This window comes from Megalobrama amblycephala, linkage group LG17 (genome assembly GCF_018812025.1).
Source record: "Megalobrama amblycephala isolate DHTTF-2021 linkage group LG17, ASM1881202v1, whole genome shotgun sequence".
Lineage (NCBI taxonomy): Eukaryota > Metazoa > Chordata > Actinopteri > Cypriniformes > Xenocyprididae > Megalobrama > Megalobrama amblycephala.
In genome coordinates this window covers 38,485,645-38,513,607 of record NC_063060.1, presented here as the reverse complement: position 1 = coordinate 38,513,607, position 27,963 = coordinate 38,485,645, and the positions used below count along the sequence as shown (strand labels likewise).

The following is a 27,963-nucleotide window of genomic DNA, read 5'->3' as shown; positions in this document are numbered from 1 at the left end:
GCATAGAGATCATGAAGCCTTGATGTGAAAAGCAGAGAACGCTGCTGCACCTGGTGCCTGGACATTCCAGCACACCAGGTTTTCCCCTGGATGGAATCAAATGTGTTCTGGAAAGTAAGTAGCAACATGAACATCACCCCAGGAAACAGATGTGAGGGGGAGAGAGAGAGGGAGAGAAAAGACAGAGAAAAAGAGAAAAGAAGGGGGTGGGGGCGGCTGCCTGAGGAGATAATGTGTGACTGGAAATACAATGAGCAAATGAGAACTTCTCACTCTTTTTCTGTCTCTTTCTCTCTCTCCCTCTGATGCTCTTTCTCTTTCTGTCTCTCGCCGGGAAGCCCCTCTGCCAGCCTCAGCAGACTGTACCCTGATTAATCACTGCTATAATGTTGCAAGATTAATACAGAGAGCAGGCCTGTGGTGCTTCGGGAAGTAAATGCGAAGTACATGGTGGGGGGCAAATGCTCCATTTTTCAAGGGCTGATTTCTGCACCTGTGCATGTCTGATTAGCAAGATGATCGATCTTGGCCAGGGGATGTATCCAAATACTCCTATCATGTACTGAATTCGATGAAGAACTTCTTGACTTATGCAGGTGTGTGTAGTATGAATCCGATCCCGATCATAATACTTCCGCCATCCCAGCGAACAGGGAACATTCTCAGAACTTTGGCTCCAGTAACATTTCATAGAGCATTTGTTCAAAGTTATCTGGTCTTTCATAATGTTCTCAAAACATTAGCACAAAAATGCTATATATATTGTTTATACTACGATTTTTTCTAGTAACATTCTCAGAATGTTTCAGAATGTTCAGAAAACATTCAAAAGTAACATTCTCAAAATGTCTGCAGAATGATAAAATGGAATGTTTGCATAACCTAGAAAAAACTTTTTCAAAACATTTAAAAAACTGGACATTTTAAACGTTCAGAGAACATTCAGAAATAACATGTCCATAACTTAAAGGGTTAGTTCACCCAAAAATGAAAATTCTGTCATCATTCATTTAGCCTCAAGTTTTTCCAAACCTGTATTAATTTCTTTGTTCTGCTGAACACAAAGGAAGATATTTGGAAGAATGTACAAACCCGATTCCAAAAAAGTTGGGACACTGTACAAATCGTGAATGCAATGATGTGGAAGTTTCAAATTTCAATATTTTATTCAGAATACAACATTGATGACATATCAAATGTTTAAACTGAGAAAATGTATCATTTTAAGGGAATAATAAGTTGATCATGGCATCAACACATCTCAAAAAAGTTGGGACAAGGCCATGTTTACCACTGTGTGGCATCCCCTCTTCTTTTTATAACAGTCTGCAAACGTCTGGGGACTGAGGAGACAAGTTGCTCAAGTTTAGGAATAGGAATGTTGTCCCATTCTTGTCTAATACAGGCTTCTAGTTGCTCAACTGTCTTAGGTCTTCTTTGTCGCATCTTCCTCTTCATGATGCGCCAAATGTTTTCTATGGGTGAAAGATCTGGACTGCAGACTGGCCATTTCAGTACCCGGATACCCAATCATGTTGCCAGTTGACCTAATAAGTTGCAAATTGGTCCTCCAGCTGTTCCTTATATGTACATTTAACTTTTCCGGCCTCTTATTGCTACCTGTCCCAACTTTTTTGGAATGTGTAGCTCTCATGAAATCCAAAATGAGCCAATATTTGGCATGACATTTCAAAATGTGGGTACTAAGGGAGGGAGGTACTATGGTATAGTCAAAGGGAGGCGAGATCTGTTTGGTTACAAAATTTTCATTTTTGCATGAACTGTCCCTTTAAAGGTGCTGTATATAATTTTTTTGACCATACTCAAAGGGATAGTTCACCCAAAAATTACAATTATTCCATGATTTACTTACCTCAAGCCATCCTACGTGTATATGACTATCTTCTCTCAGACAAACACAATCGGAGTTATATTAAAAATCCTGGCTCTTTCAAGCTTTATAATGGGAGTGAATGGCGCTGGTGATTTTGAAGCCCAAAAAAGTGCATCCATCCATCATAAAAGTAATCCACATGGCTCCAGGGGGTTAATAAAGGCCTTCTAAAGCAAAGCGATGGGCTTTTGTAAGAAAAAAAGATCACCAAGATCCCCACAAGTCTTGGAAAACCTGGATGTATGCAGATATTTTAAAAGTGTGATTTCTAGACCTGGAAAAGTTATGGAAATTAATAAAAACTCTAGAAGCTCTAGAATATTTATTAGGTAGAAATGTCTATTTGTGAGTACTTAAAACAATAATACTAAAAAATTACATTGTAATTAATCAGTGTAAAATGGTAAAACCTCTGGAATTATGGAATTTAATATTTAAATTATTTATAATTATTTTATTGAATTTTAATTTATTGCCACTCCTATTTTTTCCATATTTGGCTAGTTTAGTCATTTATCTTTGGGGGTCTTCAAGTATCGTCTTTGACAACGGGAGGCTTTGGAGTGAAAAATGAACCAGTGCATTTTAGGGCTGTGAAATAGCATGCCAGTCTTACTAATGTTGCCGTTAAACAATATGACGGAAATAGTAAGAGAGGTACAGAATATATCTAACTTTATATATCTAAAAATATATGATTTAGCTTGATGAGTAATAAGGACAGCAGCATCATATTGGCTTCACAGTCTCACAGTTGTGTTGTCATTTTAAATATGACCATCACAAATATTGTGTTACTTTTGATCTTTGATTTCTTTTAAATATTTGTCTACATTTCTATAGGCTTCAGGAACATCCCTGTTTGCAGAATCAGTCTTGACAAACACTGATCTAGGTGATCCAAATACTTGGCAATCCATAAAGTATCCATTACCACCCTGTCATTTTGAAGCTCATGTTAACTTTAGACACATGCACTGGTGTGCACATATCGAAGCCATGAATTATCTTGTTGTTGTTGATGATGTCCTGTCCTGCAAAGACATGACTCAATCTAATCATGCACACGTCATGTGTCTCATGTGGTGTCTTGACTCTGTATTTTTAACCGATAAGATCCTCTTTTTATCAGGATGCAATCCTAAGGAGGAACAGTGTCCACTCAACAGAAATCTAGCTTGTTTCAGACAGCAGTATTTTGGGCTGTGTTTGGCTGGCTCAGAGAGATACTCTCTTGAGGGAGTTTGGACTCATTTGATTGCTTCCCATCAGCAGAGTGCTCATGCAAACACTAGATGAGTAAAATCACAGCTCTGCTCACATATCACTGAGTCTCCTGTACCAGGCGAGAGAGCACACTGTTCTGTGAAGATTTGAGAAGGACACTGATTTAGATTAATAAAGGTGCAGTGTGTGTTTTTTTACAGACTTAAGCAACAAAGGAATGGCTCATAAACAGTTGTGATGCTAAACACGGAAAGAGTCCAGACGTATCAGTCAAAATAAATCACAGATAAGTTGAATTCCTGCTGTATCTTTCCTCCCATAAAACATTCCCTCACAAGGCGAGCCGCCAATTTTTATGTTTTTACAACAGACAGACATAAGGGAGTTTCACTTGTCACTCCCATAAAAACTAATTTTATCTTTTGGCCAGCTTTAATAGCTCTTATATTTCTAAGGTAATCCCCTGAAGCGATATCTCTCGCCGCACATCGCCTGAGAACTTTGAAAATAACCTAAAAACACAGTAAGAGCATCTTTGTTTTTGTTCAGTCGACCCTTAGTGGTAAGACTCTGTTCTCAACCTCAGAGCATCCTCACGCTGTGTTAATCTACTCGAAAAGGTCACCCACATGGACCTGCACTCCAGACGTACCACCTGCCTCCTACTCAAATGAACTAACACCACTATTGTTACTGTGTAGGCATAGACAGTCTCACACACACTAACATTATCCGTTCCTAAACGTATAGTCTAGACAGCAAAGAACATTAGGCAGCAAAATTATGCTTCCTTAAAAGAGACCACATTTTGGTCAAATTCAAAAGCAGTATCACATGTATCCTTTGTGAATTAAGCAATCCTAGAATGCATTGTGACATGCTTGGTGAAAGAATTCATCTTAAAGGGATAGATCACCCAAAAATGAAAATTATGCTTACCCCCCAGCGCATTCAAGATGTAGGTGACTTTGTTTCTTCAGTAGAACACAAATGATGATTTTTAGCTCCAGCCGTTCTGTCTGTCAAGTAATGGGAGTGAATGGGAACACAATCAATAAGAATCGAAAAAACTTGCAAATCCAAATTAAACCTTGCGGCTCGTGACGACACATGAAACAATTGGTTTGAGACATCACTGCCGTTGTCAGAGCGTGATCAGACCTCATTAAGCGAGTGCTGAACGCAGTTGGACATAGTGGTGTATTAGAGGTAAAAAATGATATAAATACTGTTCGGTTTCTCGCACAAATCGATCATTTAGTGTCTTAGGACATCAATGTGTCGTCACAAGCCGTAGGGTTTAATTTGGATTTGTCTATGCAAGTTTTTTCCGAATCTTATTGATTGAGTTCCCATTCACTCGCATTATTTGACTGACAGACGGCAGCGGTTGGAGTTAAAAATCATCATTTGTGTTCTACTGAAGAAACAAAGTCACCTACATCTTGGATGCGCTGGGAGTAAGCAGATAAACATCAAATTTTCATTTTTGGGTGAACTATCCCTTTAAATGAGAAATAATGACTGTAATATACTATATATGCTGGAGTAAATTTTACAGAGTGGTCACCTCTTGCATTGTCAATACAAGATCTCGAACAAAAATTATTGCACCTCTTTATGGAAAAAAATGTTTTGATGTTATTTCCATTTATATTTATATATAATTCAATTTAGTATGTAATATGTGACCCTGGACCACAAAATCAGTCATTTTTTGAAATTGAGATTTATACATCATCTGAAAGCTGAATAAATAAGATTTCCATTGATGTATCGTTTGTTAGGATAGGAAAATCTGGAATCTGAGGGTGCAAAAAAATCTAAATATTGAGAAAATCGCCTTTAAAGTTGTCCAAATGAAGTCCTTAGCAATGCATATCCACTCACAAAAATATTTTTTTAATATATTTACAGTAGGAAATTTACAAAATATCTACATGGAACATGATCTTTGCTTAATATCTTAATGATTTTTGGCACAAAAGTAAAATCGATAATTTTTACCCATACAATGTATTGTTGGCTACAAATATACCCGTGCGACTGGTTTTGTGCTCCAGGGCCACATATATGTATACAAAGTGTTGCTGAAAAAGCTTTGTGTAATTTAAAAAGCACAAAATCTTTCACCCAATATTTGCTATGTATTTTTATTAGTGCTGTGTTGTTAGCTTAGCATAATACTACCATCAAACTCTATAGGAACATATATATTATAAGGTCAGGAGACACTCCACACCAACAAATGTCATGTTAAGATATTGTAACACTCCTCTGTATCTGTGATGACAGTGCAGTCTGTGGATGGACATTTCCACTGTGTGAAACTGAGGGGTTGTACTGTCGTTTCACTATTAGTTTTCTGTGGGCATGTTTATTTGTGTTATAAATAACCCCCAGTTAGATCTGTGATTCTTATCAGATTGATTGAATTACGCAGGTCTTTGCACTTACACACTTTCATGCAACCACAGCCCATGCAAACATTTGTGTACTGAATATAATGTGGGAGTAGAATTAATGAGGGGAAAAATATACACATGGAAAACCCATGAAACATGCATTTAGTACACTGTGTTCATGGAAATTACATCCAATAATCAGTATATCACAATAGTTTGTGTTTTGACAGCACGACAGCAGTAGTATTTTTTTTTTTTTAAACACTTCTATAATGCTACACATGACGCAGAACATCCCGGCATTATAATGCTTTATTCATAAGCAGTCTGGAACAGCAGAAAGTACAATAAATTCCCCAGTAGATTTCTTGTTCTCTTTTGTTGTTGTTTTTTTTACTCCCTCTTTCTCTACTCTAGAAAAATGAGCAGAAGATAGTTGAGAGATGTCTGTTTTATGACTCTGAAGAGCAGGGGAGTTTTTGGAGAGACAGGCACGGGGCTGTCCCAGTCTGACAGAAGAACTGCAAGAGAAGTCTCTTACCTTCCATGCTTTGGAGACACAAGGTCTTTATTTATTTATGTATTAGCCTTGCTATAAGGTATTTTCAAAGATATTTTAAGCACACTTTATTTATTTATTAGAAATAAAGATTAAACATTTTACTTTTTTTGTATTTGTATAGTTTTCTAACAGTCTTTTTTCAGGCTACAAGTACACATCCAGGGCCTAAAACTAGTTTTTTGCCACACAAATTTACTGGCCAAAACTACAGTATTTTTTACCAACCATGAGACAAAAATAGGCAGTTATGACACCAGTATTTTAGATGCTAGTGAAAATTCACAATCCTCCATTCCAATTTCTATACCACGGTTAACTAATATCATTTTAATAGCCTACATTATTAAAGACAAGTAAACAGTCAGTAATTAAAAAAGAACAAATAATCAAATTACAAGCAATAGCACAAATAAATACAAACAACAAAGATACATATGAAATAAACAGTGCTTTTCAGACAAGTCTAACAGAAGTTTTCAGGTACAGAAATTTAAAGGGATAGTTCACCCAAAAATGAAAATTCTGTCATTAATTACTCACCCTCATGTCGTTCCAAACCCGTAAGACCTTCGTTCATCTTCGGAACACAAATTAAGATTTTTTTGATGAAATCTGAGAGGTTTATGACTCGTCCATAGACAGCAATATAATCAACACTTTTAAGGTCCAGAAAGGTACTAAAGACAAAACAGCTGACGTGACTGCAGTGATTCAACCTTAATGTTATGAAGTGACGAGAATATTTTTTGTGCGCAAAAACAAACGACTTTATTCAACAATCTCTTTTCTTTCCTGTCATTATCCTTATGCAGGTAACACAGTAAGCACAGTGAAGCCTTCCGTGTTTACGTCCGACTGCCGGCTCTATTGGCCAAAGCTGATCACATGAGCAGCACGACGTATGCGTGTGATGCTGACGCAGGAGTCAGCCAATAATGACGGAGAACCTGGAAGCGCTGGACGTAAACAACGTAAGAGAATAACACAGAAGATATGAGATTGTTGAATAAAGTAGTTATTTTTGTTTTGTTTTTGCGCACAAGAAGTATTCTCGTTGCTTCATAACATGAAGGTTGAAAGTGTTGATTATGTTGCTAACTATAGACGAGTCATAAACCTCTCTGATTTCATCAAAAATATCTTAATTTGTGTTCCGAAGTCTTACAGGTATGGAACAACATGAGGGTGAGTAATTAATGACAGAACTTTCATTTTTGGGTGAACTATCCCTTTAACATTAAAAACGCAGACAGCAGCAGGATTATTAGGATGCTGTCACTTTAAGAACAAATGCACGCATGGATCATGCGTTTTCTTTCTCAACTGAAGACATAACTGACTATGTTTAGGATACTCACCTAGACAGGCATTTTTTTTTTACATAATTTGTGTGTGAATTTGTCTGTTCAAGCACAGAAAGGCATGAAAGAGAGCTCAACTTAGTGTTTGCGCGCTGTGACGTGGGTTTTAGGGCGCGCGCTTTGGACTTCCCGCATAGCGCGCAAGCAACAAATTCCCTTTCGCGTGTTCTAGCGCTTGAATATTTACATTGGAAAGGCTTAAACATTCGTGATGATGCAGCACTGACCGTCAACTGTACAGAGCGTCGTTCACTTTTGCTCACGTTCTCACAACATCGCATTGTTAGAATTAACCAGCAATACAAATACACTCGCCAACACCGATCGATTTTTACTCGCATTTGGCGCTTGGTGAGTGTTAATTTTAGGCCCTGTGCACATCACCTTCTCTTTATTGTTATTGTTAGAAAAGGCCCCGTTGGGTTTTCCTCTGACTGAGTAAAGCACTTGTCCTCCACCCACAGTCTCACCTCCCTCAGTCTCTTTCTGTTTCAGCGTGTGATGATCTCGTCTCCCTCGATTACATTGTCATCAGTGTTGCACACCTTGAAAACCGTAACCACCCACTGTTCTGAATGTCACCTCTGAAATACCCTGTCAACGAATCAAACATAAACACCCACATATTTCTGTTAAAATACAATTCAGTGAACAACTCAGCATTGCCTGACTGTGTATAGCTAATAACAGTAACGTGTCTCATTATGAGCTGAGCCAACGGCCTTCAGCATGAGCATGAGAAGCTGAGATGATTTTGGGAAACACCTCAGATTCTCTCTCGAAGGGGCCAGACAGTAGCGACATTAAATGAAATGGATTTCTTAGACTAGTCGAAATCACTAACGGACTCTTTCTCAATGCCAAAAAATATGGCATGTTATTTATATAAAATATTATTTATTGAACAATAATATTTAAATGAACAACAATAGCCATTATATCGGTTTAAGAAGTAAAATACAAGCAAACAGTTCAGTCAAACGTTCAAAAGCAGCACTGTAGTTAGTACAGGATTTAATTTCAATGTAAATATAAAGTTATGAAACTTAATATAGCCCTTAAGCCAAATCTATTAGCTCTGGAACAAGTACTATATTAATAAGACCAAAGATTGCCCATTTGATTGCCCAAAACGAATTATACCTCATGTTTAAACACTATCTACTTAAAGGGTTAATTCACCCAAAAATGAAAATTCTGTCATTTATTACTTACCCTCATGCCGTTCCACACCCGTAAGACCTTCGTTAATGTTCGGAACACAAATTAAGATATTTTAGTTGAAATCCGATGGCTCCGTGAGGCCTCCATAGGGAGCAATGGACACTTCCTCTCTCAAGATCCATAAAGGTACTAAAAACATATTTAAATCAGTTCATGTGAGTACAGTGGTTCAATATTAATATTATAAAGTGACGAGAATATTTGGTGTGCCAAAAAAAAACAAAATAACGACTTATTTAGTGATGGCCGATTTCAAAACACTGTTTCAGGAAGCATCGGAGCATAAATGAATCAGTGTGTCGAATCATGATTCGGATCGCGTGTCAAACTGCCAACGACTGAAATCACGTGACTTTGCCGCTCCGAACAGCAGATTCGATACACTGATTCATTTATTATCCGATGCTTCCTGAAGCAGTGTTTTAAATCGGCCATCACTAAATAAGTCGTTATTTTGTTTTTTTGGTGCACCAAAAATATTCTCGTCGCTTTATAATATTAATATTGAACCACTGTACTCACATGAACCGATTTAGATGTGTTTTTAAGTACCTTTATGGATCTTGACAGAGGAAGTGTCATTGCTCCCTATGGAGGCCTCACGGAGCCATCGGATTTCAACTAAAATATCTTAATTTGTGTTCTGAAGATGAACGAAGGTCTTACGGGTGTGGAACGGCATGAGGGTGAGTAATAAATGACAGACTTTTCATTTTTGGGTGAACTAACCCTTTAGGAGCCAGCGGCAAATTCCCGAAGGACTGGCTGAGATGAAGCTGTTCTCAGCGGGTACATGAGCGCTGAATGGTTGCTGACGGCCTGGAGCTCGCATCTCCGAAAGTGTCTACATTTTCAAATAGGCGCTATGTTTACATATAAATCACATATCTGAGGTCTAAACAACTATATTCTGGCCTAAAAAACCTCTTTAAACTACATTCTGTTACAAAATAATAGTAGTATTTATAAAAAATATGGTGGGTTTGCTCGTCCGCCACGACACTCGCTGTGAGAATACTGTGTGAGTGATCTGATATCACATGGCTGAAAGACCTCTCAGCCAATCAGATTCGAGATCCAGAAAGAACTGCTGTATATATATATATATATATATATATATATATATATATATATATATATATATATATACAGTTGTGCTTCTTTGAATTCATTTTAGTCTATATTTCCATGTTAATTTTACAGAAATCAACAAAATGTTTTATTTAAAGATTTGTCTGTTAAAATAACTGGATTATTATCTTGAACGTCAATGCTTCTGATTAGAGAAATGAATGAGATTATTTCCAAAAATTCAGTATAATAATCTTGGCTTTGGGTCACCAAAATAAGATAGCATTCTTTTTATTGATAAATTATGTATGTCAAACAAACACTTTGTACTTTGAGGGAAAGTACAAAGTCATGTCTAACAGAAGTAAATCTCTTTGTCTAAACATGTAGGAGATACATAAATCCACTGATGTTTTTATACTTGAACTTAGTTCAAGCAGTTAGTGCTGCTGTGAGGTGCATCTGGGATCCAGGCTGCCATAATAATCAGCAGGGAATGTTGTGGGAATTCCCCCTATCTGTTACTTTGGAATGTCTTATTGGTCTGGCATAATATTTAAGCCTGTAAAAAGAGATTGTTCAAAGAAAGAGAGAGTGAAAATGAAAAAGTCCAAGGACAGATGTTGTACTTTACCAGTCTGAAAATTTTCAAAGCTGTTTGTTTGTCCTCTTTCCTTTTTATTAACCTGTCTCAGACTTTTGTTCATTTGCATAGTACATGGACAAGGCAAAAACATACATTTTTAAAAAGCATTTTGTATACCTATGTATTAATTCCAGTCAAATTTCCATCGGCGTCACAATGATACATTTCCAGTCCAGATGGTGAATGAGCAGGGAGATGGGTCATACTGACAGTAAGTTATTAATAATACACAGCTTAAGCAAAGATCAGCCATCCATGTGTCATGTTACATGTGATTATTGATGGATGGCCTGTGTCAGCGTATGAGAAATCAGTTTTCCCTCTGTATCTACAACTGAGCTGAATGTTAACAAGTGAGTAAATAAATAAATAAAAGGGGTTGTACAACAATATAGACAGCAGAAAATATATTTACATAAATATATTTTAGTTGCTTTTAATTTTTCTATATGTTTATGGGCATTTTGTAAAATTATTTCCATCTAAATATATTTATATTGTCCAAAATGTATTTACAAAAAGTACATTTTGCATTTACCCAAGATGTATTTTAAGATTTTATTTCCTCTTGAAGTACATTTTTAAATACAGTTTAGCATTTGAAGATCTAAACAGAATATATTTTAACCTTTAGCGTTGAATTGAAGGTGTGGCAAACGTAGCAAAATCTGATCTGAATACCTAGTAGAGAAAACTTTGGCAGTAACAAACAACAAGTAATAAGAGGTGTCCACATCCTTGGCTGCTGTAGAAACATCTTTCCTGCAGTATTGATCCTATTAGTTAATGTTTTCATCAAATGAGCCTGCTGCTGACACATCAGATCTTGAAAGTCGAAGCAAAGCTCTGCAGTAAGACAAATCAGTCTTTAGGGTGATAGCATTGACCCAAAAACTGAGAAAACAGTGTTAAAAGTCAGACTTACAACAGTGTGACTTTCATCACATGTGCAATAAAGGAAAACCAGACTGAAAAGGAAGTTGCCGTTCCACACTTAACCAATTGTGCATGAATCAGTTCATTCACACTTTGTTGTACATGTTTCTGGTTAAATGACAGACCCCTTTCACAAACAAATGCGCCCTCATTATTTTTTGCTGAGACAAACTAGGGGCTTTCCTTGAAAATTCTTCAGCACGGTCCTAAACACAAAGCTCTGCTTATCTAGCCCTGCCCTGGGCCTGTGTCGGTGTCCAGAGGAAGTCCACAACAGTCTCCCATCACCCACCACCCATACAATCCCTGCTTTTGTCAGGAAACACTGAACAAGCCAGCGGACAAGGCCCTGTTTGGTCTTTAGAGTGTTGCCATGTGGTAGGACTGAGGAAGTTAATAATTAAAACCAGTTGCAAAACATCAGCAATCTCTCTTTCACTAGGTTTGACCACTTCCTCTTTGTGTTGCTTACCATGAGGTTTCCCTTAAATGCACCATAAAATCCCAAATGGAGTTTTGTAGCATTTAGTCTATGGCCAGATTTACAAAGAACTTGCGCCAGCTCAAACCATCTTTTGGTGTTAAACTACTGTCAGGAAAGACCTGCAGTAAAAATTAGCACTGGACGGGTTATTTTTGCGGTTGACCTTATCGTATATGCATTTGTAGGAGTTTCCCTTTCAGATGCAATATTTATGGGAGGAGAGTATTTAAATGAATCATGCAAGGTGATTTACTAAGGTTTGCGCTAGTCAATTTACTGGTATTCGTGCCATTATTTACCGCTCTTAATCCAGACGCTCTTGGTAGATTGCGTTGGTCAAATGATCCGGCTGGGTCTGTTGGTGCATTCACGCCATATTGTAATTACTGTAACTACGAGATTCTGGCTCGTAAAAAGCGCTCACGTCCTTGTAGAGCTCGTAATTACAGTTTGTAAGCTGGGAGTTTTCTAAAAGCTCCCAGGTGTACCACCTGATCGCTGTAGATTAATTTAGGTGTTAATAGTGGTGCCATAGAAATGCATAATTCCCAATCCGAGGACGTGAACAGCTCCGAATACAACGTCACGTGTTGTCATCTCAAGATTCAGGTAAATACGAGGTGGCGTGAACGCAGCATTTGCGTGTTGTCAGTAGATCACGTGCAGAACTTTCCTACTCCCATCTGCACTTTTTTTAAATTGCGCACCTACGCTAATCTGCTCTGTTTAGTAAATCCCTATGTCTCTTAGCTCTAAAACCATCAATACCAGTGGTTCTCAGCCACTATGGGCACGTACACACTTGTCAGTTCACCTTTTAGTGCTTCGCGTTCTGTACACACACAGTTCAATAACATACGAGAGTGACAACCGCATTCTACAACCGTATTAACTCCCGAAAAATACAGGTAGTGACAACCGCATTTACAGAAATTCTATGCAGTGTGTACGGAACCGAACTGAACAACTAGTTGTTAATGGCGTTTACGTGCACCGGTAACGTGTGTCTCTCGTGTATGCGCGGCGAATCACAGGGAAAGCGCAAGCCTATCCAAATGCTTTATGCTGAAAATCGCGATTCATGTTTGCTCACTTTAATAACTCCATAAACCCGTTTGCTTTATGAGACGAACTTAAACAACAAGCCCAAAAACGCTTATAGTGAGTGACCATGGCAACACAGAAAGAGCGCGCGCTGTGTGAAACAGGCTGTCCAAGCATAAAACACGACGCCTCCGTCGACAGTGTTAGAGTGTTTAAATTGCTGAAAATAACGAGTGTTTTGTCACTTTAATATTACTTTAGTCACGATAACGGATACCAAACATGAGAGACGCCAGAACGTCGCTATGGTTTCCAAGCTGTCAATCATCGCAGTTTCGAGAGTGAGTCGTGTTCCGTACACACACGTAACGATAATTTAGATAATAAATGCGGTTGTCACTCCTTAAACTTACAGTGTGTACATGGCCAATGAGGCCTCAGGCCCCAATAAGTCTTAAAAATATTTTAATTATTTAAATGAACATAATCTTAATTAAAATTCTAAAAACACCACTAAAAATAAAGATGCACAACATTAAACTAACAATTTCTTTTTTGTTTGTTTTTATTAGAACAGAATTACAGAGGTACACATTCGAAAATCGTCTTACACCGTGTCCTAACGCAATGCGATAAGATTCCAGCGACAAACAATTTGTCTGTCAATCAGATTTGTCAATTTGTCAGCCAATCAGAAGAGAGCATGGGCGGGATCTCTTAGCAAGCTCCAATTGCCCTCGCGCATAACCTGATACTACTGAGTACAACATGTTCCTGTGTCAACATTTTTGTTGATCCTGGAACAACATTCAAATCAACCAATCAGATTTGAGGGACAAGTTTACAGATTGTGTCAAGTTTAGGCTTAAAATCATGAATTGGTGCTTCTACATCAGTGTTATTCATCTATCATTTCCCTCAGATTTTTGGGATAACTTATGGGTAGGGTTAGGTTTAGGGGTAGGGATAGGGTTAAGACTAAATTTTCAGACTAGAATGTTGTTCCAGGATCAACAAAATATGTTGACCCAGGAACGCATCTAACTCAGCAGTATCAGGACGTGCGGCACTCACAACGGAATGGAAAAGTACATACTCAAATTCATGAATATTACACCATTTTAACATTATTAGACATACATACTGAGTCACTGAAACAATCTTTGTCATAGAATACACTTGTCTGTTCACAATGACCGTTTGAACGTTCTTGTTTTATTTTATTTATTTTGCAGATCTGAGGTGAATTATGCATTGTTGCTTTCAGTACGACTATAAAAGACACACAAACTCACTTTAGACACTTTTAACATTAAGTAAAGTATATAAACAGTGACCCGAGATTATCATTATCATACTTTATGTTGTTGTTCTGGTCGCGATGTCGCAGAAAAATAGAAACCGTTTCCTTAAGACATGGTGTTAAACAAAGGGGGACCTTGGAATCAAAAAGTTTGAGAACCACTGATTTATATGTATTTAATAACATATTTGGTCCTATCACATGCTCTCTAGCATGAAATTGACCCACCCATTGACACAACTTCTAATGAACATTGTGTCATCATTTATTCACCCTTATGTTGTTTCAAACCTGTATGACTTATAAGAATGACTGTTTCATACAATGAAAGTCATTGGAGTTTAAAATGGATGGAGAGGGAAAAATGTATGGAGAGGGAAAAAAACGAAGTCAAACAGGTTTGGAACAGCATGAGGACAGAATTTCAGTTTTGATATAACTAAAGCCTGCTAGCTATTAAAAATAAGGGATGAGCCCTTCATTCACAGGCAGTGTTTGTATAAGGATCTCTCGGTTTATTTACACTTCTGTAGAGCATATGAGTGATGTCACCTGGCCAACAGTGTCACAGTTTGTGTTACTCAGCAGTGACTCTCAGCACGGCCCACCAGCTGAACTCCGCCAAGGAGGGGGCAGGGCGCAGGGAGTTTGGGCCAAGGAAACGGAGGAATCTGTCAAAAGGAAACGAAACTCCTGTCTGACTCCATTTTGTTGTGGTTCCCGAATGTGAATCACTAGTTCTAAGACTAACTCTGGAAATATTGGCAAGTGGGTGACACTGGATTTATAGTCAGAGTGAGAAACGCACCCCAGCTTTTTACTGTTACTTTTTACTCACGCAGGCTTACTCAAAACATCAAACGACTACAACGTCAGGTTATGAGACCTGTGGGATATTTATGAGACAAAGTCGGATAAGTTAAAAACCATGAGTTTCATTTCATACTTTTGTCACAGTTAACAAGTTAGCAAAGAGTTAATACAGTACCTGTCAGTTTGGAAACATTACATTTTTTAGTGTTTTTGAAAGAAGTCTTTTATGCCCACCAAGGCTTCATTTTATCAAAAATACAGTAAAAAAAAAAAAAAAAAGCAATATTGCGAAATATTATTACAAATGAAAAAAACAGTTTTCTTTTTGAATATTTAAAATGTAATTTATTCCTGTGATATAAAGCTTATGTATTTAATAAGTAACAAGATAAGAATGCCTGGAACAAAACGTTACAGCATCATCAAGTTATCTTTACCACAGGCGTTATTTCCCACATGGAATAAACCTATATAAACATATATGTTTCAATATAGGTTTTGATATAGGTTTTTAATATATGTGACATATATAAAAGTGGCCGTTTTCCTATATTATATGTACATATATGTACATATATGCACACATATATATATATATGTACACATATATACGTGCATACATATACCTATATAGGTACATATATGCATGTATATGCACCTATATGTTCACCTATAAGAATTGACCTTGTAAATGTTTCTGGAAAACGTGTAGATATCATATGTTAATATATCATGTTAATATATTGCCATAGTTAAATTCCATAACATGCCAATTACATGTGATACCAATTTCACGTGTTCGCACATACATAAGTTCTTGCATAATTTTTTCTGTTAATTCTTAGTTTTTGCCTTGATAATAGAAAATATGAGCTAGGCATCATGTATGACAGTCAAAAATGAGATATGAGCTACAAAATGACCAGATCCTGCCATTAGCTATATAGAAGACATATCTTGTATGTATAGGTCTTATATGTGGATATGAAGAAGCAATACAGGAGACCTATATTTCCTGTATATGCACATATATGCACCTCAATTTTGCCTATATGTGGCATATATACGCATATATGCAGTATATATACGCATATATGCAGCATATATATTATCATATATGTGCATATATGCAGCATATATGTGCATATACACTGCATATAGGTTTCATATATGCGCATATATCCACATATAGGTTCTTTCCATGTGGGTTTACTTATAAATAAATAAAAATATAAAAAAATCCATTATAAAACCCCTTAGGAAAATCTCAAGGGAATCAGTGGCGAATTATTTTTCTGGGTTTTGACATCATACCTGCACCACTCCATTGTTTAATAAAATAAAACATAAATATTAGATGAAAAACTTAAAAACTTCAGAAATTAGAAAACTACAAAAAAAAAAAAAAAAACCTGCCCTAGCAATAAACTGAAATGCAATATTTTTAAGTACTAAAATTACTCAAAATAAAGCTCAAATAAAAATAAATAGAGGTATTTAAAAACTAATAAAAATGACAAAAACACATAACAAAATTACTAAAATCAACTGAAAATATAAAATAAAAATAATTCAAAATATGAATAAATACTAAAATAGTGTACTATAGGTCTCTATACTCTTCAATGACATATCAGAGATTTTTGACCATCTGATGTATCATTCAGAGGACACGTGACATTGAGGTTTAATACGGTTAGGGATTGTTCAAATCCTATACCAAGCAGCACAAAGACTGATGTAAAGGGTCAGCATTATCTAGTTCAACATGTGATTTTGATGCACAAGGAGTTAGCACTAACACAACAATCTGGAATACAACACCAAGGTTAACTTTTTATCTGTACTCAGAGGGCCTGAGGACTCTAGCGTTACACAGTTGAAATACCATGTACATCAGGTCTAATGATGTCACCCGGTTTGGAGGAGCACTGGATCTGGCTGTACTCAAACTGGAGCTGAGATAACCTTGACAATCATGAGAAAATCCTTTAACTGAGACCTTTAACTTCTCAATATGCTGTTTTAAAGGGAGAGTTCATCATTTATTCACACTCATGTCATTTTAAATGTCAGAACACAAAAGATTTGTGAATGAGTTCTTCGTTTTTTGGGGCATTTTTGAAGCTTAATAGTTCCAGTCAATATTAACTACATTTTTGTTCCACAAAAGAAAGAAAATCATATACGTTTGGAATGACATGAATGACACAATTTTCATTTTTAGATTAAGTATCACAATAAGAAAAAGCTACAGTATAGATTTAATGTCGTTTTTTCTGATAAAGTTACCACCCATCCACAAGTCAAAGTGTGTTTAATCAGATTTTTTAGTGTAAAGTTGAAACATTTTTTTCAAAACAACTAAACAAATTCTTTTCTTTGCTACTAAATATTACATGATACACTCTCTAACTGAAAGGCTTTTAATGACATTTAATCCATAGTTTAAAAAAAGACAGATTCAGACCCAAATTGACATTTTGACCTATTATCACATCAAAGTATTCTGTTCCTCTGCATTATTCAGAGACCTACGCTGATGCATTTTTCATTGAATCGTGGTGTCAGATTAACTTCTTTTCTGAATCACAATTAAATGCACAATCTTTCATGCACAGAACAAATGGGTGTGCATGGTATGGCAAGAAAATGGCACTTTTTTAATGAAAGAATGAAATGAATACTTTTGTTCAACAAGGATGAATTAAATTGATCAAAGGTGTACACTATTTTAAAAGTTCAATTTCACATAAATGCTCTTTTAAACTTTCTATTCATCATCAATGAATCCTGAAAAAAATATATTAAGCAGCCCAACTGTTTTCAAAATTGATAATAATAATAATAATAATAATAAATGTTTCTTGAGCAGTAAATCAGCATATCAGAATGATTTCTGAAGCATTAATTGACACTGAAGAATGGAGTATGCTGAAAATTAAGTTTTTTTTTATAAATAAAGAGCTTCAAAATTCACTTTTTCGATACGGGTATGTGTTATGTATATTGTGTAGAGCATAATGTCCAAATATGGTCAAGTTATGTTTACATGTCCCATAGGAAAATCTCAAGGGAACCACTGGCGAATTATTCCTCTGGGTTTTGACCTGCACCCCTCTATAACAACTCTGCTACACTGTAAAAAAGAATTGTTGGTTTAACTTAAAAAATTAAGTTACCTGGTTGCCTCAAAATTCTGATTTCATTGAAATTCAAAATTTGAGTTCATACAATGAAGGCGATTGGTTTAATCAACAGAAACTCAAAATATTATGTTATCTGAACCACATTAATTATCTAAGTTGATTTGACAAAAGAAAAAATGTTTTAATAACTAATCATGAAAATAATTTTAAGGTTGGTATACATAACAGTCACTCAAAGCATCATTTGGTGGCAAACACTATTTTTTTTTTTTTTTAGAAAAGTAAAAGTTTTAGTTACTAGTTGATATATGGAAGGAAGAGAGATTTCCGTCTATATAGTTTTTTCCTCTCAAAGTTCAACTGTCTCCACTGTTTGTATTTTTTGCTTGACAGCACTTTTCAAACTCAACTAGTTTTTTGATACATCTCCAGACATGTCCAGGCACGCTAGAACTTGTTGGCCTGTGCACCTCTGTCATTTATTTCCAACTTCCTCACAAATGTCCTTGTGTTTCGCATGACTAACAACAATAAGATTAAAGGGGTAAATTTGGAGTTAGTGGAAGATCTGTTTGACATTACGCATATTAACGTGATTCTAAACAACATTTTTTCCATTATTTGTCAGTGATATTCTTTGAGATAATGAGTTGTTCTTTGTGAAATAGCCCACTGACATTGCTGGGATCGGTTTAGTGAGTCAGAGAATCAGCACAGAGGTACGTTTCATGAGCTGCTTGCGTTTGAATGTGACTGCAGCCCTCCTTTTCCTCTTGATTGCAGTGGAAACAGATGGTTCTGCCTGATACCGCCCACTGGCAACCAGAGATCAGCACCTTTTCTCTCTCAAATACGAGAGATCAGTGTGACACACTAAGTCCCTTTGCTCCACAGCACTATTGGAAATACAAAAATAACCATATAGCAAAACATTTAGCAAACAAACACCTTATGTTAAGGGTAAAATACATTTGATTACCCATGACTACACTGGACATCGGCCTTAATTAGCCAATCAGGCTACAGTGGCAGGTTAAAATAAAAGGCTTTCCATGACTACAAGCAAGTTCGTGGCAGATATCCAGGTTATTCAAAGCACTGTGTGAATGATTGCCTGACTTGCGGGGCGTTGTTTAGTGTGCTGGCCCATGTAGCCCATTTTGACAATAATTTACGGGATCGCTCTTTACTTAGAGATGCACTCGCAACAGTGAGCGTGGACCACTTAGTGACAACATTAGTTGAGAAGAGAGTCCCTCACTGGAATACGACAATAATCATATTTTATTGAGCTCCTAAACGGGTAAGGAAATTTAGGGTAACCCATCATCGTGGCGATACCGAATACTACACTAAATCAAAAAAATTTTTTAGATGGTTTTGGCAGTCATATTATCACTTGAGATTGACTTTATTGTTTTTATGTTGAGTGTTCCAGAGACTCCAATGATTTAAGGATAAAAAATAATATTATAATTTTGGAAATGTACCAATTTTTTTCTCTTTAAGCTCTTTCCTCTAACCTAACTTTTTGAAGCTTTAACCCTCACAAAGTAGGCATGCACTTATTTAGAAACTATATTGTTGTAAAATAGTATAGTGGCGTTGTTTATGTTTGGTGTCAATTTGACCAAAACATATAGTAGAAAAATACAGATATAAAACAGATTTTTAAAAAGTCAAGTGGGGTTTCTGAGACGCCTTATATATGTAATATGTAATGGGATGTGATGAATGTTAACAAGTTCAAAAGAAAATTTACCCTTGTCAACCTGACATGTAAATACTTATATTCAGGGCCGTCGCTACAGCGGGGATAAGGGTGGTGATGAAATGATTTTATCTGAGTGAGGATGTGCAACAGTGACTCAGAAATGAAAGACTCATTTGTACTCTCTCTTCTACCAATACCTGTACTTTCATGTGTCATGCGCTGTCATTGCTTGCTGTAACTCTTCTACATGAGTGTAGAGCGGTAAACTGTGGTGTAAATGTATGTTTTGGCACATTATCACTCAAGAGTGGTGTGGACGGAAAAAGGCAGAAGAGCGGTGAACCTGAGGTGTGGTAGTCTGTTGACTCAATCTGAAGAGTCTAACAACATCTCACTGTACAGACAGGTGGGAATTTCCTTGAAGGTGCAGATCAAAAAGTGTTTCATACATTAAAAAGCACCTCATTCTCTTAAAGAAGCTCTTTGGGTTGGCTTCCATGAAACAGATTATACCTGGTACACAAAATCAATTGTAATGTTTTTCAGTTGTTGTCATCATCTGCAGTTGATCTAGGTCTGGACTCAAGCTGTGTCTTGGAAACTATTTATTTGAGTCTGGGCAAATCAACCATTAAAGGGGACCTATAATGCCCCCTTTCACAAGATGTAATATAAGTCTCTGGTGTCCCCAGAATGTGTCTGTGAAGTTTCAGCTCAAAATACCCCACAGATCATTTATTATAGCTGGTCAAATTTGCCTCTATTTGGGTGTGAGCAAAAACACACTGTTTTTGTGTGTGTCCCTTTAAATGCAAATGAGCTGCTGCTCCCGTTCCCCTTTCCAGAAGAGGGCGGAGCTTTAACAGCTCACGCTTCAGCTGCTCAACAACAACAAAGCTGGAGAATCTCAAGCAGCCAAAATGACGTTTGTCAGTAACGGTGTTCAGCCTTACATTGTTCAAACCGAAACTGATGGAGAGACTCAGGAAGAAGTTACGACTTTTAGAATGAAACTAGGCATTTCTGAATGGTTAGTGGATAAATTTATGTAGTTGCTGTGGAGGTGATTCAACTCATCGACTAGCATGTGCCGTCAATTGACCCTCGTTTGTGAAGCAGTCCGCCGTAAATTGAAGGCATGGTAACAACACTCTACGACAACAACCCTTCCAACATGGCCTCACCCCCTTTGTTGTGTGTTCCCGGGGGCGGGGTTTATGTAAATTTTGATATTCGTGATGTCACCAACCCGGGAAGAAGCTCACTGTAGTCCCTACCAGCTGTTTGTTGTAGTCCTTAAAAGGTGATTTCTGTAAAAGAAAATATCTCTCTTTGGATTGAACCTGAGCGTCGTAACTTAGCAGATGTTGATTATGCCCAAACAGCAACATTACACACTAACTAAAGTTAAAAAAGTAAATTCAGCACTTTAGCTTGATCGTTTTACAATATGGTATTTTAATTCATAATTCTACTCTTTAGGATTATTCATGTGTTTTTGGAAACACATTTGGTTAATATTCAGCTGACACACCATTGTTTTTCTCATGTTGAAATTGTGACTCGTCATAGTCATATTGTCTCTATCACAATTCCTTAGTCTGACCTTTTTAATGACCTACTGTAAACACCTTTTGAAGGGATTTTGTTGTACACAGAGACGAATTCAAAGGGCCTGGGACAAAATTGTAACGTTGGACCCCAGCCCCCATACACTCAGAAGCATTGATTTAGTAGGTCCCTCTAGTCACAGGGCCTGGGACAATGTTCCTGGTTGTTCCCATTGATGGCGGCTCTAGCTAGACACCGTTTATAAGAAAGAGTAACAAATTACAAAGAGTACATACGTGCCATAACCATGGATTTACGAGGGCCAAATCCTAGAGCAGTGGTTTCTCCTATAACTATTAAATCTCAGTCACCTTTTAAATGAGATCCATATAAATGTGTTTGGTTCAAGGAAATTATTTAATTCAGAAATCTGTGCTATCGAGGAAGCTATAGTAAAATTTCAGTTTGTGTTACTGGGAAAGGCCCTTAGTCTCACACCTGACTTCGACTGTAAGAATTAAAGCATTGAACTTGCATAACCTCTTTTACAGAGTTGACCTTCCTGTAAGTTCACCTATTTTTCAACAAATGCATGGGTAATTCTCAAGAACTGATGTCCTTTGTGCCTCAACGACTTACTACAGATATAATGAACAGGATACTGAACTTTATTTGACAGATTTCACACTGATAAAAAGTGTGTGGGAAAAAATCAATGGAATATCAGCCAACATTGTCCTCATTCATCAATGTTAAATTGTATTGGGAATTCTAATGTAGCTTTTATTGAAATTAACAGGCCTCATGCCTTTTCTGAGAAAAAGTAGTATTTGTCTTTGTCCCTGCACTTTCCCTGCCAATTTTTTTTTTTTTTTTTTTTTTACAGAAGAATATTGTTCTTGGCACAACGCACAAGAATGCTGGCAGTGAATAATGAGATGTGGTGCAATGATATTTGCCCCGGCTGTTAGGGCTAAGAGGAAAGACATTTTAACATTGAACTTCAACAACCATATTGTGTGCCAACAGGGTTGGCACACAATATGGAGCTTTAGGGTTAATAATGATAAATAACTGTTGGTACTTGCAAAGCTTTAAACACATATTAGGCAAGTAGTGTAAGAATCAGCCTTTGAAAAGAAAAAGAACACATGTTTGTTGGATTGCATGCCATTATGGTAGTCTCTTAATGTCAGTTATATACAGTACAGTCCAAAAGTTTGGAACCACTAAGATTTTTAATGTTTTTAAAAGAAGTTTCGTCTGCTCACCAAGGCTACATTTATTTAATTAAAAATACAGTAAAAAACAGTAATATTGTGAAATATTATTACAATTTAAAATAACTGTGTACTATTTAAATATATTTGACAAAGTAATTTATTCCTGTGATGCAAAGCTGAATTTTCAGCATCGTTACTCCAGTCTTCAGTGTCACATGATCCTTCAGAAATCATTCTAATATGCTGATTTGCTGCTCAATAAACATTTATGATTATTTTCAATGTTGAAAACAGTTGTGTACTTTTTTTTTCAGGATTCCTTGATGAATAGAAAGTTCAAAAGAACAGCATTTATCTGAAATACAAAGCTTCTGTAGCATTATACACTACCGTTCAAAAGTTTGGGGTCAGTAAGAATTTTTATTTTTATTTTTTTGAAAAGAAATGAAAGAAATGAATACTTTTATTAGTGGCAGTAAAGACATTTATAATGTTACAAAAGATTAGATTTCAGATAAACACTGTTCTTTTGAACTTTCTATTCATCAAATAATCCTGAAAAAAAATATTGTACACATTAAATGTTTCTTGAGCAGCAGATCAGCATATTAGAATGATTTCTGAAGGATCATGTGACACTGAAGACTGGAGTAATGATGCTGAAAATTCAGCTTTGCATCACAGGAATAAATTACTTTGTCAAATATATTCAAATAGAAAACAGTTATTTTAAATTGTAATAATATTTCACAATATTACTGTTTTTTACTGTATTTTTAATTAAATAAATGTAGCCTTGGTGAGCAGACGAAACTTCTTTTAAAAACATTAAAAATCTTAGTGGTTCCAAACTTTTGGACTGTACTGTATATATATAGCCAACCTATCTCTATCCCACCACAGCTCCCCATCATCCCTCCACCACCCAAACTCCTCAATCTTAAATATTTCCTATCATAACCAGGGGTGTGGGGAGTACTCAGGGTTCGGGCCAAATTCTGAGCCTGGAGCCCTCCCATCGGACAGAACGCCAAATATGCATTCTTTTTCTATATCTGATTATATAGAAGGGATATAGGGTGAACTCTTGAATTATCATAATATTTTAATTTATTATCCTAATCCTAAACACATTGGTTTGTATTGCAAATTATTTTACAGTTAGTGCACTTCGTTATTCTTCTAGTTATTTACCTGTAATCTAGCACATTCACAGAAAATAGCTTACTTCCATGTTACAAACTAAAGTAGATACATTTCATAAACAAATTATTTAACAAATTAGAAATTATTTTGACAAATTATTGTAGTAATAAAGAGAAAAAAAAATAAAAACAAAATAAGCACATTTTTTTTTTAAAGGTCCCGTTCTTCGTGATCCCATGTTTCAAACTTTAGTTAGTGTGTAATGTTGTTGTTAGAGTATAAATAAAATCTGTAAAATTTTAAAGCTCAAAGTTCAATGCCAAGCGAGATATTTTATTTAACAGAAGTCGCCTACATCGAACGGCCAGTTTGGACTACATCCCTCTACTTCCTTCTTTAATGACGTCACTAAAACAGTTTTTTGACTAACCTCCGCCCACAGGAATACACAAGAGTTGCGTTTGTAGAGTGTGTTTGTCGCCATGTCGTCGAAACGCTGTTATTTTCATCCCGCAGTCCAATCACCGGGTCTGATTCCGGCTCAAATTGATAGGGTAAAATTAAAGACATGTTTACAATAACACTGAGCGCGTGCATCTCCACGTTATGGTAAGAGGCGTGACCTTTCCGGGCAACGGATGCGCTAAGCTGCTGACGAATCACAACACGGGAACCGCTGGCACAATCAGAACTCGTTACGTATTTCTGAAGGAGGGACTTCATAGAACAAGGAAGTCATCAGCCCGTTTTTATGACAGTGGAAACAGCGGTATACAGATAAGTAAATTATGTGAAAAATACTGTTTTTTTTTTACACGCGAAACATGAGCGCATGTTATATTGCACACTATAAACACAATCAAAGCTTCAAAAAACCACGAAAAACGGGACCTTTAAATAAAAGTTTTGTTAATTATTATTTTTACACATTTATTATGTTTTATTATTTTATTTTATTATATAAATATTTTAAATAATATATTATGTTAGTATATTGTTTTATTTAAATATATATTTAATATTTATATTTTTATATATATAGCAATATAATTTAAAGGGTTAGTTCACCCAAAAATGAAAATTCTGTCATTTATTACTCATCCTCATGTCGTTCCACACCCGTAAGACCTTCGTTCATCTTCGGAACACAAATTACAATATTTTTGATGAAATCTGATAGGTATATGACTCGTCCATAGATATAACCACCACTTTTAAGGTCCAGAAAGGTCCTAAAGACATCGTTAAAACTATTGACGTGACTGCAGTGGTTCAAAAGTGATGAGAATACTTTTTGTGCGCAAAAACAAAACAAAAATAACAACTTTATTCAACAATCTCATCTCTTCGGTGTCATTCTCATACATTGTTTACATCGGGCGCTTCCAGGTTCTCCGTCAGAACGCTGACTCATTATTGGCCGGCTCCTGTGTCAGCATCCTCACATGCGTTGTTCTGATCACGTGAAAAGCATCGGCCAATACTGAGCCGGCATTCGGATGTAAACATGGAAGCCTTCACTGTGCTTACTGTGTTACCTGCATAAGGATAATGACAGGGAAGAGAAGAGATTGCTGAATAAAGTCATTAATTTTGCTTTGTTTTTGCGCACAAAAAGTATTCTTGTCGCTTCATAAAATTAAAGGTGCCCTAGATTATGTTTTTAAAAGATGTAATATAAGTCTAAGGTGTCCCCTGAATGTGTCTGTGAAGTTTCAGCTTAAAAAAAAACCCCATAGATTTTTTTTTATTAATTTTTTCAACTGCCTATTTTGGGGCATCATTATAAACGCGCCGATTTTATGCTGTGGCCCCTTTAAATCCCGTTGTCCACGCCCACAGAGCTCGCGCTTGCCTTGAACAGTGCATAAACAAAGTTTACACAGCTAATATAACCCTCAAAATGGATCTTTACAAAGTGTTCGTCATGCATGCGGCATGCATGCGTCGGATTATGTGAGTATTGTATACTGTTATATAGTTTACTTCTGATTTTGAATGAGTTTGATAGTGCTCCGTGGCTAACGGCTAATGCTACTCTGTTGGAGAGATTTATAAAGAATGAAGTTGTGTTTATGCATTATACAGACTGCAAGTGTTTAAAAATGAAAATAGCGACGGCTCTTGTCTCCGTGAATACAGTAATAACCAATGGTAACTTTAACCACATTTAACAGTACATTAGCAACATGCTAACGAAACATGTAGAAAGACAGTTTACAAATATCACTAAAAATATCATGTTATCATGGATCATGTCAGTTATTATTGCTCCATCTGCCATTTTTCGCTATTGTTCTTGCTTGCTTACCTAGTCTGATGATTTGGTTGTGCACATCCAGACGTTAATACTGGCTGCCCTTGTCTAATGCCTTTTATAATGTTGGAAACGTGGGCTGGCATATGCAAATATTGGGGGCGTACATATTAATGATCCCGACTGTTACGTAACAGTCTGTGTTATGTTGAGATTCGCCTGTTCTTCTGAGGTCTTTTAAACAAATGAGATTTATATAAGAAGGAGGAAACAATGGAGTTTGAGACTCACTGTATGTCATTTCCATGTACTGAACTCTTGTTATTTAACTATGCCAAGATAAATTCAATTTTTCATTCGAGGGCACCTTTAAGGTTGAACCACTGCAGTCACGTCGACTGTTTTATCGTCTTTAGTACCTTTCTGGACCTTAAAAGTGGATATTGCTGTCTATGGATGAGACATAAACCTCTCCAATTTCATCAAAATATCTTAATTTGTGTTCTGAAGACAAACAAAGGTCTTATGGGTGTGGAACAACATGAGGGTGAGTAATTAATGACAGGATTTTTGGGTGAACTAACCCTTTAATTTAAAAAAAGGTTGCTGCTGAAACAAAACACCTCTTGTGCTAATTAGGTTGATTATCTGAACATGCTCCTCCCAAACATTGTTAAAGGGATAGTTCATCTAAAAATGAAAATCATTTACTCGCCCTCAAGTTGTTCCAAACCTGTATGGATTTCTTTCCTCTCCTGAACACAAAAGAAGATATTTTGAAGAATGTTTGTAATCAAACAGTTGATGGACCCCTTTGACTTCCATATTTTTTGGGGGGTCTGTTTGGTTCTTCAAAATATCTTCTTTTGTATTCAGCAGAAGTAAGAAATTCATGCAGGTTTGGAACAACTTGAGGGCGAGTAAATGATTTTCATTTTTGGGTAAAATAAATGGAAGCGGATGGCACTTGCACATTCACATTACAAATGGCTGCACCCGTTCTTACATTAAAAATAAGGTGGATAGTGAAGAAATGATTAAAATCACTTTTTGAATAAGGCTATATATCAATACAATATGATTTGTCTCCTCACAGATTTCTTCATCATGGCCAATCAGCCTCTTCCGCTGTCACAGGAGACTTTGGCTCAGTTCAATCGCTCCCTGGCCACAGAACCAGGTGCCTCAGGGCCTCCGAGGCGACGTCTGGGCTCCATCTCCACCCGCCGAAGCTCCAAAGACCAATCCAAGGACCAGCCCCACCACAGACCCCTGTTCCTCAGAGGCATGACGGGTCTCTCGTCAGAGTCATCGTTCCTGAGCCCCAACGTCAGCGCTTCCCACATCTCCATCGGCAAGCGGTTCTCATTCGCCGGCTGGCACCAGGGAGGAAGAGTGAGCTTCTCTGGACTCTACCTTCACCAACCCATCCAAGAGGTCTATGTGGAGAACACCTACAGAATGGGACCAGAACCAGGGTGCCACTTCAGCGCCAGCAGGACCCAGCAGATCTTACAGGCCACTTTGGATAGTTATTTGGAAGGTGTGAGTTACAGTCCTGACAGTTGTAGCCAGCTGTGTCAGATGGTAGCGGATCTAGTTCTCAGTAAGCTAAAAGATGTCAATCCGCCACGGTACAAACTCGTGTGCCAGGTGGTGGTCGGACAGAATGGTAAACAAGGCATAAGGGTGGCGAGCCGTAGCCTGATCAACCCCAACACTGACAACTACACATCTGCTGTTTTCCAAAATCACTCACTGTTTGCTGTGGCTATTGTACACGGCATGTACTTTGAATGAAAGTTAAATCAGCAGCCCTTATTATGCGTGTACAAAATGCATACCTTTAAAACAAATCCCTTTAAAAATTCAAAGAAATAAAATGACACAACTGGTCAACTGGATTGAAATTACATTTTTTAATTGTTTTTGAAAGAAGTCTCATGTATGGAA

At 36.8% G+C, this 27,963-nt stretch overlaps 1 protein-coding gene across 2 annotated transcripts; it reads left to right on the top strand.

Moving 5' to 3' along the window:
• On the top strand, nucleotides 1-27,909 carry LOC125251742 (dynein light chain Tctex-type 5-B). Of its 2 annotated transcripts, none has more exons than XM_048164834.1 (2): nucleotides 1-114; nucleotides 27,107-27,909. In XM_048164834.1, exon 2 carries the CDS (start codon nucleotides 27,118-27,120, stop codon nucleotides 27,808-27,810), a length of 693 nt encoding a protein of 230 aa, XP_048020791.1. In that variant the 5' UTR covers nucleotides 1-114; nucleotides 27,107-27,117; the 3' UTR covers nucleotides 27,811-27,909. The 2 variants fall into 2 exon arrangements, with proteins under 2 accessions (XP_048020791.1, XP_048020790.1); XM_048164833.1 differs by lacking the exon at nucleotides 1-114 and adding an exon at nucleotides 19,193-19,422.
• Nucleotides 27,910-27,963: the final 54 nt, after the last annotated feature.

What these genes read in the sequence shown, in the direction of transcription:
- LOC125251742 (XM_048164834.1), top strand. Translation starts at nt 27,118, where the DNA reads ATGGCCAATCAGCCTCTTCCGCTGTCACAGGAGACTTTGGCTCAGTTC.